The following is an 18,015-nucleotide window of genomic DNA, read 5'->3' as shown; positions in this document are numbered from 1 at the left end:
CTCATTATTGCAGGCATGATCTTAAAAAAATACATGTTTTAGGCGTTTCCTGTACTGCAGCTCACATCTGTTTAGCATATGCTGCCATACTAATGCAGGCTAGATGCTGTGTTTGGAGAATAGTCAGTATGCAACAGGCATTTCCCCTGATACCACTGATGTTGCAGATGTGCACTTTGTCCATGAAGTGTTAGTTTTTCTGAAGCAACAGAAAAGCTGCAGTCGACTGCGGTATCTGTGGTTTTTGTATTTGATTATATGCAAAGTTTTCTAGGGAATTTACACAAATTAAGTACAATTTCAACTAAGGCAGGTCTTATATTATTACATAATGTTGTGGCTGTGTCTTGTAGCCCTGTACATCTAGTTTTAAGAGCTTTATCATTTTAGTTTATACTGTGTTCACAAACTAACACAAATTAAATATCATTTCAACATTGCAGTACTGTTTGCACTGGACTTAATGGGAACTTGGATGCATCCGGATAGATGCACATTGCACAGAGCACATTAGTTGGGGTGTCAGTAGAAGCCCAACAGCAATTTTTCGCCCCCAGATCCATTAACTGGTTAAACCAATCATGCTTATAATGGATGCCTTGAAAGCCATTTTGGACTACAAATTAAATTGCTGCCATATTGTATTATTTACTCTTTTGATTAGGGATTCAGTTAATGAAAAGCATTTGACGTTCCTCCTTACTTTTTTTCTCTCTTGTTTTAAGATGATATGAAAATGTGATTTTATGTCCCTATTTCGAAGCTGTATTTATCCTATGAAAGCTGACTATGATTGTTTACTCAATCTTTCCTGTGTTATATCAACGCATCACCAGTCTATTAAGGATTTATACGGTTCTTGTTTCATCCGCGGAGTGACAACAAGGGGACCCTGAGTGCTGCGGCAGCCGCGGAGTGAGACAGCATCCGAAGAAGGCGCCATCTGCCCGGGTCTACTTTCCACCGGCATCATTTGCGCCTTACAGAGAGAAGGTTGGTGAGGCATCACCAACGGCTGCGTATCATTTTAACACTTTATGCCGAAAAAATAAGCCCCTTTGATTTCTATCTTAACTGGGTGCAGCTTTGCCGAGGTGTTCGATGAAACGTTGCCTTGTCAAGTTACCTTATGCCCGTTCCTCTTAAAGAAAATGATATTTTAGAATATTTTGTTAGCTAGTTAATTGTTTTTTCCCCCATTAACGTTAGAGCAATAGCTATCAACTGAAGGGAGACATTTTTTTCCTCTCATTGCCAGACGAGAACCTGTTTTCTGCCCCGTCTCCCCGCCTTAAAGCCAGCTATTCTGGTTATATCAAGCCCAAAAGCGATTCATCTTCTGAGGAGACCCGACTGACTGCGCCGAAATGGGGGTAAGAGCGACGTTTCTTGTGAATAACATAGCTAAACGTGTAGTAAAATGTCAGTATAGTTAATGTTAAAGTTAGCTGACGTTACACAGTCTGGTAACGTTAACGGTTAGTCAGTTTGTCCGTTAAGGAAAGGGTTAAAGTGCATTGAGGCACAGTCATGATGTTAGAATGACATTGAACACGGTGGGATATGTATGACTTGTCTAAGCTAGCTGTGACTTTGAACGTTATTTAGCTGTTTTAAACCGCACTGCTGTATGTATTTTAATTTTCAGTCAAACGGCTCCAATAGTTCTCGGAAAGTCACACATTTGGTACCCTTTCTCACATCATTTAACACACCAAATCAATGTGTTGCAAATTATAGTAACGACTGACATTAACGGATAATAGAGGGTGGGCTTGTTGCCTGAATGCTGTGCCTTTTTCTTAAAAAAAAAAAAAAAAAAAACATGCGCCAGATTTATGAGTCAATCCGCCGCATCCAGACTCCAGCCGGTGCGCCAGAACCGGTGCAGGGTGGTAACGCGTTACAGTCATGATCCTCGATTAGTATTTCTCATTAGTCTTTTTTTTTGCAGCTCCCGATCTAATAACAAACTGGTCACTATTGCTGTCACCGTTAGTGAACATTACCACGAAATCAGTTAATCAAAACAGCTGTTTTGCACCTGAAAATTTGGATTCGTTTTTCTTTGAAGATGTGCAACAGTAGAGTGTACTTTCATGGGGTGGAGGTACTTTCACAGCCTCAGTTTTAATCTCAACAGATGAAAGGAACTTTTGACATATATACACCGTTTGGTTTTCTGATCATTCACAGAATACACTCTCGTTTATCTTCATTTTTAAGCTGTCAGAGAAGTAATTCTGGCGATTTTGTCGCTGTAACGCAAAAACACTGTAACGAGTTGTTGAACCAAATCAGAAAACGGGCCCGGTATACCGATCCATGCCATTTATTTTATCTACAAATCAGCCATTAATAGGTTTTTAATAGCCATAGGTGTGGAGTGGTGAACAGATTCACTGTTTTGCCCAGAGGTTCCAAAAACGAGATTACACCGACGAACATCTGGCGCCTGCCTCTGGAGCCGCTGTGGGCGATTGAGGAAATTCACAACTGCTAAATAAACGATTAGTCAGGCCGTTTTAATGACACGGGCGAGTCCTGTCACATATCAAATCGTTTCTGAATGACATACAGGTGAAACGCTCAATTATGCACAGAAATATGTGAACTGCTGGTGGTGAAAACCGCAGCCCGGACTGCGGAATATCATGTTATTCCTCCAGGTCTGACTGCAGTAACTCTTCATCATCACATACATGTCCGCAGCTGTGTGTCTTTTCAGTTATTCTTAAAAAAAACGAGAGCCCGTGTCGATGCAGAAAGTCGTGAATTCATCATTTTTATTTGGATTATGAGGGAGAGAAGATCCACGAAGGGTGGGGGCTGGGAATCAAACCCAAAGAAGGCGGTGATTTTTTTTTCTTTCTTTTTTTCTCTTCCACCGACCATTTGGTGAATTTTCTTTAAGACATTACATAATGCGACGGTGCGTCGTGTTGCTGTCATTGACGGTGCTGGGCTTGGTGAGGATGTAGAGGCGGCTCTGGTCTGGGTACCAAATGGGCACAGACAAGTGCGTCAAAATGGTTCCTCACCAGTAACTTGTCATCCACACCCCACACCCCAACCTCCCAAAAATGTCGACGGTTATGTCCCAAAGGAAGGTGCTCTCCATATGGGTAGACACAGACCTCCATGATGTTATTCCCACTAAAAAAGTCAGGTTATATTCCTGAAATAATACTACATTCCTGTAGTATTATGATAAAGCTTTATCGAGTGTCAACACTCAGTGATATATTGCTTTGTGGAATTTTATAATCTCCTGCATCATGTTGTATTCTCATTTAGAGTATTTGCATGATAGTTAAAGTTTATCAGTGATATGTAGAGCCTATAGCATCATACTGACATGCACTATACTATAACTGTAGGTGTATTTCTTTGGTGTCCATGGTGTCATGGCCCATGAACGGTAATGAAATGTGATGTGCAGTGGTTTCTCCTCTACTCCATATCCGGGTTAGGGGGGGTTGGGATGAGAGAGCATTCAGGCCAAGTCGTGGAAATAGTGCCACTCTGTCACGGTTTGTGATGCTGTCCACTAGATTGCCGAAGGGGAAAACCGCGCACAACTCTGACTGCGTTGAGGAGAGGAGGAGGAGGAGGAGGAGGAGGAGAGTGGCGTGTGTGCATACTGGGGAGTGGAAACTCCCATGTTCAGGCTGCGATTTGCCATCAGGAGGGATGGAGAGAGAGGCGATTCGGGTGACATGGGAGATAGGGGTGGGGGGAGACCAGAGGGAGGTTCAGTTGACAAGGCAGCTGGGGCCATTTGATCCGGGTCAATCAATTGATAGCGGCTGTTGCTGCGCAAGGCAACGATCGGGTTGGTCTGTGAATGGATGGAAGGCAGAGATGAAACAAAGGTCAGGTGCTGTGGGCCACGCAGGAAGGGAGTTTAGGGGAAAACTGACTAAGATCCTGTGATTGACAGAGAATTAGGGAGGTAGACAGAGAGAGAGAGACAGACAGAGATGCCTTTGTGGTGAGTCACCTTGAGAAGAGGAAGGAATGGAGAAGCGCAGGAACGCAGTAAGAGATGCTGCTCATGTGCAGTGATGACACGAAGGAGGGAGCGATGGTGGAGCTTGAGGAGACAAATGGAGAGATGAACATGGAGATACACAAGGAGAAAAAGAGATATACAAGGATGAATGCATCCGCTGTTATCCCATAATGCACTTGGTGTGGAAGCCTCAGGAGGAGAGCCAGTTGCTGGATGGATGGCGTGTGATGTGGCTCTGTGTGTGTGCACGAGGCAGGTCGTTGTATTAAACCTACTTTCATTCATGGTGTCTAACCCATATATGATGACGCTGATCTTTCATGCAGCAGCTTTTGACATTATGAGATCTCTTCGTTGCAGTGGTGTTGTTTCAAATAATAATTACCTGTACTGTAGCTTGTTAAAACAAGTGTAAATAATCATACACCAGTATGAGAGACGATCCTTTTTTCTCTATAAAGACATCTACAATATGAAACACTTAATACTCTTAATTATAATTCATCCATCAGAGAGTGGTTGCCTTGCAGCATGTACATTGACCTATGAAAAATATGTCAAACTGCTGTCACCATCCGCAGCATATTATCAGTTAAATGTATTAACCATTCATTAGCCTAATGACATCAAGCTCACACATCATTGGCTGCTGGATTTGCACTACTGGACTTCTTTTGCACAGTTGTGATGTGAATTTCCCCCTGGGTCTGATCTCATCTGATCTCTTAAGGAATCATGGTACTGTCCAGGGTAGTGAAAAGGAGAAAATTACATATTTCTGGATGCATTACTGATTTAAACTGATAATATTATAGTTTTAAGTGAAACATTCTACTTGTGAAAAGGGGCATTGTTGAGATTTATGTCATGAAGTAGTTACATTAGTTAAAGCATTTGTTGCTTCATTCATTGGGTTTATGCTGTGCTTATTTCCTGAGGTAAATTAAAGAGTACCAGCATTGGGATGAGTCAGCTTTCACTTTATTCAATGCATAATGGAAATTCATATTCAAGGTCATATAACGATACTAGTCTTTTTTATATCTGTTTCATCATCGGTTGCTTGTAAAGGCCTTATTTTGACTGAAGATACCGATGTTGAATTCAAATAATACTGTTGAATCGTGGATGAATTATGGTGAGAAATATTAGTCACATTAATCACATAAAATGATTTGTAGTGTTTGTTAAAACAGCTAGATTCAAAGTGATATCCAGATCAGTTACGTGTTGCACTTGAGGCAAGTTTGTACATAACAGACCAGTCAATCATTTTGCTCCATAACAGTGAACTTCTGCATACTTAAGGGATCTTCTACTGCCCACTGAATTTACAACATCAGTAAGAGAGCGAAACATCCCATTGCTCTAGTCTATGTACAACATTTTAGCTAACTAACAAAAAAAAACATGGTATCACTGGGGGCTTCGAGTACACAGTGCCCTTAATCCTCCAGAGTTAATGTATATGCAGCTTTAGATAATTGTAAGGCAGCTTTTATATATAAAGGCACTTCACTGTATCACATAAGTATGAATTAAGATAACTTTTAAATGCATGCATGCAGGCACAAAGCAGGTGAATGCATGGCAATCTTATTGCTTTGTGATTCTAGCGGTAGGGCTGATTGTTATGGGGTCGAAGCTGAGCCTCAGAGACTGGAAAAACGGCATGCTTATATTGTGGTTTCACAGAGTTTAGTCCATCACTCATGTTCAGATATTATGTTCGATATAACTACATAACAGTGACGTACAGTTCATTATTACGTATATGATTACGTTTACACTACATGTGTTTCTTTGGTCATTGAGTCTGTTGCATAATTATTCCAGTCTGTCAATATTTCATCAGCACTGACTCTCAACGCCCCTGTCCCTCTCTAGTTTCCATCTGTGAGTGAGTGTGTGTGAAATAGCATGGATCCATACTACTGCAAATCACCGATCACGGATTTCCAATACCACTGCTTCAGTATGCAATTCAGTACCGCATGCCTTTCCTGGAAAGTGGAAGTGTAAAGTCACTTACATCACTTCCTGTTTGCAGCGCTTGAGTGAGGTGATTTAGGTGTCGAGTGTAGCTCGTAGTTTCCCATGCCTTCTGCAACACTATTTATTTCTTTCAATATTGAATAAGAGGATAAACCCCTTGAGATGCACCATCTCATTTTCAAGGGGGTCCTCGGGCACAAAACATTAAAGATACAACATTTAAACAAAACACTACAGAGCAGAGTTGCTCTTCATCAACATTACAGCAGTATTACATAACATACCTTCACATTGTTAAAAAAATTCCAATACCGTCCCATCATCCCCCACAGCTGACTTCAATTATTTAAATGGACCCAGTGGATTGGATGTTGCTAGGAAACTTCACATCCCCCGTCTATCAACCCATTGGAAGTAAACGCTGTCAATCTGATTCTCTCAACAACTGCCATTTTCTATCACACTCTCAGACACGCTGCACAGCATGAGGTGACACACTGCTAAATGGTGGGTAACAGCACAAAATCTGTGGTGTGCTTTATTAGAAATGTACTCTGACAGCCATCAGGACTTCCACTGTGCAAATATTTTTACAGAATCAAATCAAACTGATCTCTTATCCCACTATGGCTTTTATCTGCGTTTGTTGCTGGATGCACATGTACAATATTAAAACACATCATCATCGTCATCATGCCGTCTGCAACAGCAGACTGTCTCCTCTTGATTAAACCTTGGTGCAGATGAGTAGTTCAGCGAAGAAGAGAGCAGAGAAACAGATGGGCAGCCTGGAGGGAGGAGAATGTAAACAAAGTGGGAGGGTGAAGGGAGGGATAGATGATGGAGGACCCCTCTTACTCTGCGTGTGTGTGGGTGTGTCTGCCAGTCCATCAGTATTTTCTAGGTCGGCCAGTCCGCTGATCTGTGTTATAATCCATTTCTTTGTGTGTATAGATACGATTATCAACCGTGGCACCACCAGAGCTATAGTACTGAGCCCTGCCAGAGGCAACGTACACCAGTGAGATCTTCCATTCAAAAATCTGAACTACAAATGTGACATTTTGGTGACTAGAATGTCATCAGATTTAGTTGAAAAATAAGCATTTCTAAATAACAGATGATTCAGTGCTGGCTGGTGGATGTTTCACCAAAGCCTTACAGTATGGAGCCTCTGGTAGAGTTTACATTTGCAATCAACCCTAACCTTATAAAATGGGCAGATAACAGCACTGCAAACAGGCAGAGATATAGCAATCTGCTGCTCTAGTGTAAGTGCCTGATAACATACTAAAATTAATTAGTAAATCTATATCATGCCCTATATCTAATTAATGCCCCTTTTCCTTATCCACGCTCATTTGAAGGTGCTTCCCAACAGTTGATATGAGACGTCCATAGATCTCTATCTGCTTCCTGATCTATACATTTTAATTAATGTTGGGTTCATTTAATATTGTGGTTACATTTGAAACCTTTTATTTATTCACTCATTCATCGATCTAGGATGCACTGATCAAAATGTCCCTTTCTGGGATGTCTGAGATTTGACCAGCGATTTCAGCAGATTAAAAAATGGCTTATCCAGTCTTCCTCAGACCTGTGGTGCCCTGAGCCGGAGGCCGGGCTGGATGCAGTATACAAGCAGATAGAGCGGACTACAAATGTTCAGCATGTAGCTTACAATCTGTCCTGTAGCTCAGTATAGAACATCTGGATGCTGCTGAAACCTCCTCAGGTTTTACAGCCTGTAACTAGACAGTGAGCAAAGGAAACGATGTGCAGGAAAATATCCTCTGTTTATTCAGTTTAACCATGAGTGATGTTGAAAGCAGTATACCGTCAGCACATTGTAGGGCTGAAATGAAATGGTGTGTTCTGAAACTTAGACAGTGGTATTCTTGCCCTGGTTTGGTTTAGAGATGCCCTTGAAAGTCATACTATGTCTGTAAAAGGTAAATTGGTGGGGGAATATGTTGCCCTTGATAATTAGGGGTTCATTTTCTTCATGTCACCCTTCTCATATTCCTTTCATCGAGTTGTCAAATATTTATGTGTTAATGTGGCATGTGTCCCCGTGGGCCAGTATGTGATTCGATGGAGCCCAGGAGATTTTTTTTTTTTCTGGAGGTTGATATAATCATGTATGTGGCCTGAAGCAGTAGAATATGTTGGCGCACACACAGAAAGATGATCAACACAAGCCATTAAAGTGGAGGATGGACTGTTTGAAGACAGGGAGGGTAAAATAGCATCTTCTGTGAGGCCCGCTGCCAGTTTCCAGCGATAAAAAGAACAGATATTACTGGAGAAGTACAAAATGGGTGTAACTGTTAACTGTGTTTGTCTAATTCTATTAGGCTGCTTCATAGATGCTTCTTTGACTTCATACATCCTAGGATGCTGCAGCACTGAAGGGTTACGTGCTTGAGTAGATGGCCTTGTCACCTCAGCAGTCATCATCCTGAATGGATATGTGCACACAAGAGCACGAGTGCTGAGGTGAAGAGGAAATGGAATAGCAAATGTCTAAAAATACAAAAGAGATGCTCATGTTGGAGCAGCAACACTGCAGCAAACTGAGATAACTGTGGAGGCATTTCTGATGCATCTTCATTATTGTGTTGATGGTTGCGTCTTTGTTGTAGTTTGTGTTTTCACAGTTTTCAATAGTGAAATTGGGTTTTACTCTCCGAGTAAAAGATCAGATGAAGATGTTAAGAAGAAGTTCGGGAGGCAGAGAAGAGATCAAAAAGGGAGTTTGTGGCCTGTTGTAAATTGAAAAAAAAGATCATTTTCCTTGCCTGGTTCAGCGCCCTAATTAATTTAAGCAAATTCAGGTCTGTTCAGTGCATCCAAGCCAAAGATTCTACAACTTAAAGCTATAAAAAACAAAAGATTTTTTAACATTGTAAATGAGTGAATGAGTAAGGATGAATGAGAGACTGGGACTGAAAAGATGCAAGAGAAAAAGAGAGAGAGAGAGTGATTGAGAGGGATTATTATTGTTCACTGGGTTAATCTGCCCGTGTAGTAAACAGCAGTAATCTGATGGCCTGCTGGACACAACTGGCAGGGGAACACTGCACCCCCTGACAGATGGCAACACACACATACACACACATAAACAACCATACAGTACACACAGGAAAAAACACAAGTCTGAAAAATGCTCACTTTTGCAGTCAAGCAGAATATAAACATATGCACAACTGCACAGATGGAATAAAAGTACTAAAAAACGGACGGATGCGCAAGAGGATTGTATACTACAGTTAACACAACTACCAATATGAATTTTTGTAGGTCAATGCCAATACTGGTGTTTTGTAATTTTAAAGCTTATAAGTTCTTGTGCTACAAAGCATTCTTTCAATCATATTTCTCAGAAAAGGCTATCCCAAATACATACCCTCTCATCTCTCAGACAGTTATGGCACTTTTCCGTACTGTAAAACCACATTCAAACAATCATCAGACCTTAAAACTCTTCACTACAACATTGTCTGATTTAATTCGGAACTGTTTGCAGCTTCCCAAGGCAAAGGTAAAAAGGCCCCGCCTTCAAATTAAGAGTTAATTAAGAAAAAAGACTCAACTGAAAAGTTCAATGAATTTATTGCTCAAAGAAAATGAAATGACTGGCGAGTCTATTTCTAATATAATACATAAATAATGCATTCACAAGAAAAATGCACTCATCAAAAAACAACAAGTAAAACAAAACTACATAGACAGATGTGTAGAGGTAAGAGAATGTAAAAAAAAAAGTGTTGGTTAGCTGTCAACAGGTCATCATCCTGCCAGCTTTTCATCCAGTGAGGGAAAAAACTGACGGTAAACAGCATAAAACAGCCATCAAATCAGTGTGAAACCTCTCAGCCTAAACTAATCCACATAAGAGCTTTCCCAAAATAAGTCTGCTCTTCCCTCTCATCATGCGGGGTTAAACAGAATCTGGATCTCAATATGTGTTTTTTCACATTACATGATGTCATATTTGTATTAGGGTTGGATGGTAGTGAACATCTGCCTGATGAACAAATGTCAAGTCACAATGCATTCCTAGTAGAGAGTAGTCACACAGTTTACTGCACACCATGAAAACGCTCCCGGGAAATGTAAGCTGAGTTTAGGCTTAAAGTAAAATAAAATTGTGCTTCATAAGGTTAAGGAAGCTATTTAAATTCTCAAATTAGTAAAGGAGATTTCCCTTAGCAATGGATTCATTTAATTACCTACACTTTATTTTATTTCCCCTGTTTCCTAAACCCAATTCCTATATAATAAATTGCCTCATTGTGTCTTCGCTACTAAACACATCCATCTGTGGCCATCAGTGGTTTTTATTGGCTGGACAATTATGAGCCAGATCTATTTGTTCCCCTGCGGGGACACAATTGATTGCCTACGTCTTCTTGTTCTTTTTGCCTCACAGCTTTCTTGTTGTCTGTCTGAAGAAAGTAAAAATAGTCAGTTGAATGGAAATTATAGTGATTTAGCTGTCAGACGTGATTTCAGGAATTGTTGAAGTTGATCACTGTTTTGTAATTACCGCTTGTGTACAGTACTCGGCGTAGGTGGGTCGGAGTTTTAGTCATTTCCATGTCGTTATTCTGTACTTGCAAACCCCACAGTCATGTTCAGTGCAAAAAAGTATTGCAGCAATCTGATATTTCTAGAGATTTGAAGCCTTGTAGAAATGCTTCTATTCATGTTCAGTGATTTTCTTGTTGCCTTGTGCAACACTTGTGCAAAAGCCCAGTTTCTTGCATGTTTTGAACTGAAGTTGCCAAAAGTCTGTAGTCATAATTTGATTATTTTATGTCAACACTCACAAATATTTTATGTTTTCCCTTTGAGATTTAATTTTCAGAAGCTGAAAAAGAAGCATTTAGAAACACTTAGAACATTGCAACCTAGAACGATGAAATTATTTTCATTAATCTTAAAAGTTGGTTTTCACATAACTATTTATTCATCGTTGTCTTTAACTAATAATAAGTCATTTACAAAAACGTTAAGTACATGGATTAGGAAATGTGCAAAAAAATTAAGTTGCAGGTTTTGCCAGACTTATATTGAAAATAAGTGGATGTATCTAACACATACATAATTAACCCATGTTCATGATTAGGTAGAAAGGGCTCAAACACACACAAACACACACACATATCCTTACGCTCTGATGTAGGACACTGGCAATTAAAGCTGGGGTAGGTAGTGTTCTGGAAAAGGCAAAAGAAAAAACGCCAGAATTTGTCCAGTTTCTCCCACACTACAGACAATAGTCCAATGATCACACATTGCTTTTCATTCTGCTTTCTGTTGATATTCCCGTCTTTCTCTTCTCTCCTTCTGCAATTCATGCAGTCCCGTCTCCTCCTATCCGTCGGTATTCCCCTGCTCGCTTGGCCTCCAAACCTTCTGTGTCATGGGCAATGAATGCACAGGCACTATTACAGGCCTGCGCCAGACACGGATACTGGATTTTTTTCTTTTTAATGTCAGAGCGTTTGATTTATTGATTGCTGTCAGGGTGTACAGAGAATTTCAAAAATATAACAAAAAATGCCTCTAAAATACGTTACCCACCTGACATTTACTGTCAGATTTCTTCTTTCCTGAATTGTCCTGTCTCTCTCTTTCTCATGCTCTCTGTCTACCCTCTGGCCTTTCACTTTCCTCTCTCAGACACAGCAGTGGTGTCAGTGGTCTGAACAGCCGTAACCTAAATAGCAATGGTGTAAATTGCAGTTTAAGTGGAGCTCTTGAGACAGGCCTAATGATGCCAGCTCTAATCATGAAGGGTAAAATTCCCCCCTCTCACACCAGGGGATTACATCTAAGTTTGGATCTCAATCTAGATGTTTTGACTGAGTCTAAATGTGGAAGAAAAATGAGAGTACGGCAGCCAAGCATGATTTTACACTTCGTCTGTGTTATTGATCAATGATAAACCTGAGGGAAATAAAGTGTTTTAGACACACCAGCAGTTACTGTATTGCAACATGGGTGAGCAGAAACTACAAATAGGAGTCATGGCTGTCTTTGAGTGTGTTTTTTTTCAGTGTTTCCCCTACCATTGCCTTGGAGGGGCGGCCTGCTCCCTCAACTGGACCCCCCCCATACCCCCTGAAAGAAACAAAATATATTTATTTATGTTATTTACCTAATTTATGTGCACTAGTTTCATTTCAGCTCAGTGTGAGAGTCTCCACTGTGTTTTGCTGACATTTATGGTCGCGCTAGTTTCTCACCGCTGCTCTGCGTAGCGAGTGTGCGGTTGAGAGAGAGAGAGAGAGAGCATGTGTGTGAAGGTGAAGCTGGCGACCAGAGTAGAGTATGAAGTTAGCAGTATAGCCATGAACACAGCAGTGCATTTAATTTGTCAGTGAATAAATACTACAACTCCTCAAGACCAAAGCCAAGTTCCCTTGTCTTGCTTGCCACCTGCTGATTAAAGTGAAGGGCGTTAGCCCCAAAGTTAGCAACAATGAAGTGAGCCTGGACTAACCCGACCAGGCTCACTTCAACAATCTCAGCTGCTCCAAAATTCACCATTTTCTGAAACCGTACACATTGCCGTAATGCCTTTTTGTGCCCATTCTTTGAATATTGGATCATACACCCCTGGCTTAAACTTTGAGTCACATGCAGACCACATCAGTGTGCAAACCCCTCTCTTTAATTTGAATTTTTCTATTATAACATTCCATATTTCTAGCATAAATGCTACTATTGGATCCAGGACATGTCTCAGAGCCCCTATAAAATATGTGTCCCACCAAGATCTGGGTCTGGTAACCCTGTATCTCCCTTTCCATTTCTTTAAATCAAGACTTACTCAGGTCTACACCAACATGCCAGAGGTCTGAGTTGAGCTGCATAAAAATACTCTCTAAGATTAGGTAAAGCCATTCCCCTCTTACTTTTAGGCAGTTAAAGTGTTGTAAGTTTTATTCTTGGCTTTTTGCTGTTTCAAATGAATCTAGAGATCATCTTATCCCACGCTATGAAGTTGTTATGGGGAACGATGATTTGGAGAGATTGGAATAAGTCCAGTAGCTTAGGTAGGGTATTCATTTTAACCGTTTGTATTCTGACACTGCAGTCTAAAGGGGGAGTAGACCACCATTCAACATCCTTTTGTATGGGTTCATCAATTTTGTTACTTGGTTAATTGGTTTCAAACACGTTGAAAGTTGTTTTGGTTATAGTTACACCAAGATACTTCATTGTTGTAGAATTCCATTTCAGATTATGTGCATCTCCAATTTGCTGGGATGGAGAATAATTAAATGAAAGAATTTGTGTTTTTGTTACATTCAATTTATACCCTGAGTAGTGTCCGTATGTTTCAAGAAGGTTCATTAGGTTTGGGAAACATATGTGGTTGTTCAAGAAAAAATAATGACATTGTCTGCGATAAGTCCAATGGTATGTTTTTTTCCCCCCTTCATTGATGCCCTGCAGGTCTTCACTCTGCATTATTGCTTGTGCTAAAGGTTCAGCATATAAAGCAAAGAGGGTAAGAGAAAGACAACAGCCCTGTCTTGAACCTCTAGTCTTTGGGTGTCTTTGCTTCGACCTTCTTACCTTTGTTCTCAGGTGGTGGTTTTGTTTCCATTAAACAGAGCATCTTGGTTTGGATTGTATTAATGTATAGTAGCATGTAGTGGTTTTGTTGCAATAAAAGTGAGGATAAGAATGTCAACTCAACTGCTGATATTTTCATAACGTTTATGTAATGTGACAGGACCAAACTCAGTAATCTGGTTGTCTCATTGCAGTATGGACGGTCGGACAGCTACCGCGTGGCCACCACGCAGGACAAGGATGAGAAGGAATCCCCCAAAAAGAAGGGAGGCAAGGACTTGGATGACCTCAAGAAGGAAGTTCCCATTGTACGTATACTGCCTCCTATTTCCTGTGACCTCACTGCCATTTCCTGGAACTGAACAACTTGCTCCAGATGCTGCTGGTTCAAATAATATAGTGGTTTTATATAATATTTGTTGTATCTATTCACCTACTTGGAGTATCTGTATTGGTTGCACGAAAATTTCATTTGAAGTCCGCAGTGAGAAAGGGAGGACTTCATAGAAAGAGCATCCTGGCCTCACTCCAGCATTCCAAGAGCTACGATTCAGCTGTAATCTAATCTCCATTTTTGAAAAGGAGATAACAGAGACATAGTATTTCATAGCAGCTGGTGTACAGTAGTGATGTGGTTTGAGGTCAAATGCCAGAACAATTTAATCCTGTTGTGGAAAGATTTTTTCTCTTGCGTGAGGCAAGATGCCAAACCCACAGGATATCCACTTGACATAAAACTGTATGAGCTGGGTCAGATAAACAAATATCTGAACTGAAGAAAAGTGTTTTTTCAAACTTATGTTTATCAACAAAGGAGCTACATACAGTATGTAACGATCCCAAATGGTGATTCGCATTTAATTCCTGCTTTCAACTAATGACACCATGTTTGCTGTAAAATTTTATGATTGTTACGTGATTGGATAGTATCGTTAGATAATATGAATTATTTACTTTATTAATAATAAGTGATAATTCAGTTGTTCACATTTAATTTCCATCTGTATTCTTTGTAGACGGAACACAAAATGTCTGTTGAGGAGGTTTGCCGAAAATACAACACTGATATCGTCCAGGTGCGTTGTTCACTCAAAAATGACACTTTTCTGTGTTATATTCAACTTCATATGGTTGTTTCTATCATCTATTTACACCCCCCCCTTTTCTCTCTCTTCCTCTATCTTCCTTTCCCTTGATCCATCATTGATGTCTTCCTGTCTGCTCCCTCTACTCCTCCAGGGTTTGACCAATGCCAAGGCAGCAGAGTACCTGGCCAGAGACGGCCTCAACGCCCTGACTCCACCCCCCACCACCCCAGAGTGGGTCAAGTTCTGTCGCCAGCTGTTCGGCGGCTTCTCCATCCTGCTGTGGATCGGTGCCATCCTCTGTTTCCTGGCCTACGCCATCCAGGCCGCCACAGAGGATGAGCCTGCTGGGGATAACGTAAGTGGAGGATTGGAAGGGTAAATGAATGGATTATAGGATGAATTCAAAGCCATGAGTACCCGTGAGATAACATCTTAGGTGGTATGCATATAGAGAAGACTGAGTTGTTACGACTGTGTGCTCCCTTTCATCCAGCACATCGCCTCTCAAAGCGATTTGCTGAGTCAGGAGGGAAATCCTCCTTAGGGATTCGGCTGTGTCAGTGATAAAGAACGTGTCAACTATTTGTCTGAATCATGCCAGCTGACCCATCTTTAGAGTGACAGATAACATCCTGTCAGTATCTATTTGGGCCACAGGGAGTGTGGGACTCCTCTTGGCATTGGTAATAGCTGAGTAAGAGAAGGGCATTCATGGGTCAGCACTGTTTTATGTCGGGTCAGAGCACAGAGTAGAGCTGAGTACAGAGGCTAAATGGCTATGACACACAGCATGAACGGACAAAATACTTGGTTCAGACCACAGGGGGAGACCCATGGTGAAAAAACAACATTGACGAGAAAAAATGAAGGGCTGAAACTGTGCTACCAAGACTATATCACACTCCCAAAATATAAAATCACACTCTGATAACCAGCTACATCAGCTGGTACCAGACATAGATGGGATGCTTTATGGGAACATTAAAGACCTTTTAATTATGATCCATTAAAACTGTGAAAAGAGACGATAGATACAGTAGCGTAATCACAAAAACTGTAACAGAGAAGACAGCAAACTGATGGACAGCCTCCGAGTCACTGAGTCCAAATGAAATCACATTATGCTGTCAGCCACAGGGTGAAAAACTGAAATGAAAGGCTGTCAGCTGATGTGTGTTATTTCTAAAATTGAAATTTTACAGAGGCCCCAACATCCTGAAATAGCTTATTTTCCTCTTGCGCTCCTCTAAACGGGGATGTCAAAATGTCTGACTGATGACTTTTCGAGTTAGTCTCTCCGTCTATGTCTCTACAGTGGTCTATTTTTTCCTTCTTTTTTCCTTTTATGTGATACATTTTTAGATAAAGGTGAAGTCACTTAATTCATTTCTGCATTAAATATGAAAGTCACATCTTTATTTCCTCTCTGCCTCTGTAGTTGTACCTGGGTATCGTGCTGTCAGCTGTCGTCATCATCACCGGCTGCTTCTCCTACTTTCAAGAAGCTAAGAGCTCCAAGATCATGGAGTCCTTTAAGAACATGGTCCCTCAGGTACTGGACGCTCAACAGTTCAACCAGGATATTGTCGAGATATTTAGTGATAATTGTCAGTTTATTGTCACATGTCTCCTTTTTGTGAATAGTTGCAATAAGTTGCAAAAGAATCCACACATTACTCTCTGGAGAAACTAAACCTCTGTAAAGAAGTCGGGTCATAATGAGTGCATGATGTTAGGTTCACATATTATGCAGGTATTGATCAACTAGACATCATTCTTCTTCTTTCTTCCTTATCTGCGATGTAGCTTTCAATGGCTTTAGTTTGACCTCATCTCTCACCTTACTCTAAATAGCATCTTGAAGGTTTTGGTGTTGTTTTTGATATTAATCATTTAGAAGCTTTAACTTTTTATCAGAGGACTGTGATTTTTCCAGTTACTCTCTTTTAACAAAAGGAAAGATAATTATTCAACTGTCATGTGCCTGAAAAAAACTTTTCCTCCACTCTCACTGTCTCTTTTCTCTCTTTATCTGTTCACAGCAAGCCCTTGTGATCCGTGAGGGAGAGAAGATGCAGATCAATGCTGAACAGGTGGTGGCAGGAGACCTGGTGGAGGTGAAAGGTGGAGACAGGATCCCAGCTGACCTCCGCATCATTTCCTCCCATGGCTGCAAGGTGGGCTACAGGCAGAAATCCACTCTTGCCACTATACATACCCAAGAAGATAACACCTATCTTAAAGCTTGAGCAGGATATTTCTCAAGTATTAAGTGTCCAAGTGCAGCACAAAGAAATTGATTTATAGTCATTTAAATTTGTTGCAAGTAAACACATAAGCTGACAGCTTTCAATGGCCAACAGATAAAGTCTGGTTGCAACACAGAAGTCAGTGAAGGTGTAAATAATAGTGGACAAAGTGAGCGTGACATCAGACCTATGCACAGCAAAACAAAAAGAGGGACAGCAAGCAGGAAAACAGAAAATCAAAATCTGTCTAAGTAGTCTTATCATAACCAGCTACTCATTCTTAAATCTTTCTCTTCCTCTTTGTCTCTCTACCCCTCTCACGCACTAATCAAATGGTTTTCCCCTGCTTTGTCCAGGTGGACAATTCATCCCTGACCGGTGAATCAGAGCCCCAGACCAGGTCACCTGACTGTACCCATGACAACCCCCTGGAAACCCGCAACATTGCCTTCTTCTCCACCAACTGTGTCGAGGGTAAGGGTCAACATCGCTTCTATCCATGTCTGTGCCATAACCATAATTATCACCATCACATTTATCACGTATACTTTACATATTATGCTGTGTAAATTTCTGTCAACATCCCTCCATCACTCTTAGTCTCGAATAAACGTGTGTGCAGCTGTGTGTGTGTGTGTGCAATCAGGTGGATGCGTGCATATGTTTGTATTGTTCTGGTTCAATGCTCAGAAAGTCCTGCAAACAAAGATACTCCACATTAGCTTTTACTGTAAGCTGCAGTCAAATTGTCGGGTCTGAGAAGAAGTGGTCAATGACATCACTGGTCATTAAGGGGAGCCTAGTGACTGAGAATGTGATCCCATTTAAGGTCATACCTCTTCCACTCGAGCTCAGCCAGTTGTGTTTTGATGGGAGGCCATACAACTTGCTACACTATGCTTCTCACTGTGGTAGGATGGGAAAAGAATAGCGTATGGTGCCCTCCTGTGGCCACATGGTTAAATTACATTAAGAGCTTTAGATCCTATGATATCCTTCCAAACATCTTGGTTCAGTCAAGTATATCCACACATTCATCTAAACTCACAGTCTAAGCATTTTCTTCTGG

General features: G+C 40.9%; 1 protein-coding gene across 3 annotated transcripts in view; it reads left to right on the top strand.

Moving 5' to 3' along the window:
* The first annotated feature begins 965 nt into the window (after nucleotides 1-965).
* The window catches only part of atp1a3a (ATPase Na+/K+ transporting subunit alpha 3a), a 28,829-nt gene continuing 11,779 nt past the window's right edge, over nucleotides 966-18,015 (top strand). For 2 of the 3 annotated variants that reach the window (XM_044335514.1, XM_044335515.1), the window contains exons 1-7: nucleotides 966-1,373; nucleotides 13,804-13,917; nucleotides 14,626-14,685; nucleotides 14,849-15,052; nucleotides 16,136-16,249; nucleotides 16,740-16,874; nucleotides 17,303-17,420. In XM_044335514.1, coding sequence (XP_044191449.1) covers nucleotides 1,368-1,373; nucleotides 13,804-13,917; nucleotides 14,626-14,685; nucleotides 14,849-15,052; nucleotides 16,136-16,249; nucleotides 16,740-16,874; nucleotides 17,303-17,420 — 751 coding nt within the window. In that variant the 5' untranslated portion in view covers nucleotides 966-1,367. Of the gene's footprint in view, nucleotides 1,374-13,486; nucleotides 13,542-13,803; nucleotides 13,918-14,625; nucleotides 14,686-14,848; nucleotides 15,053-16,135; nucleotides 16,250-16,739; nucleotides 16,875-17,302; nucleotides 17,421-18,015 lie in introns of all 3 variants that reach the window. The other variant, XM_044335516.1, reaches the window with a different exon arrangement.

Source organism: Thunnus albacares, chromosome 19, assembly GCF_914725855.1.
Source record: "Thunnus albacares chromosome 19, fThuAlb1.1, whole genome shotgun sequence".
Lineage (NCBI taxonomy): Eukaryota > Metazoa > Chordata > Actinopteri > Scombriformes > Scombridae > Thunnus > Thunnus albacares.
The sequence above is the reverse complement of the archived record's forward strand: the minus strand, read 5'-3'. Positions and strand labels throughout refer to the sequence as shown.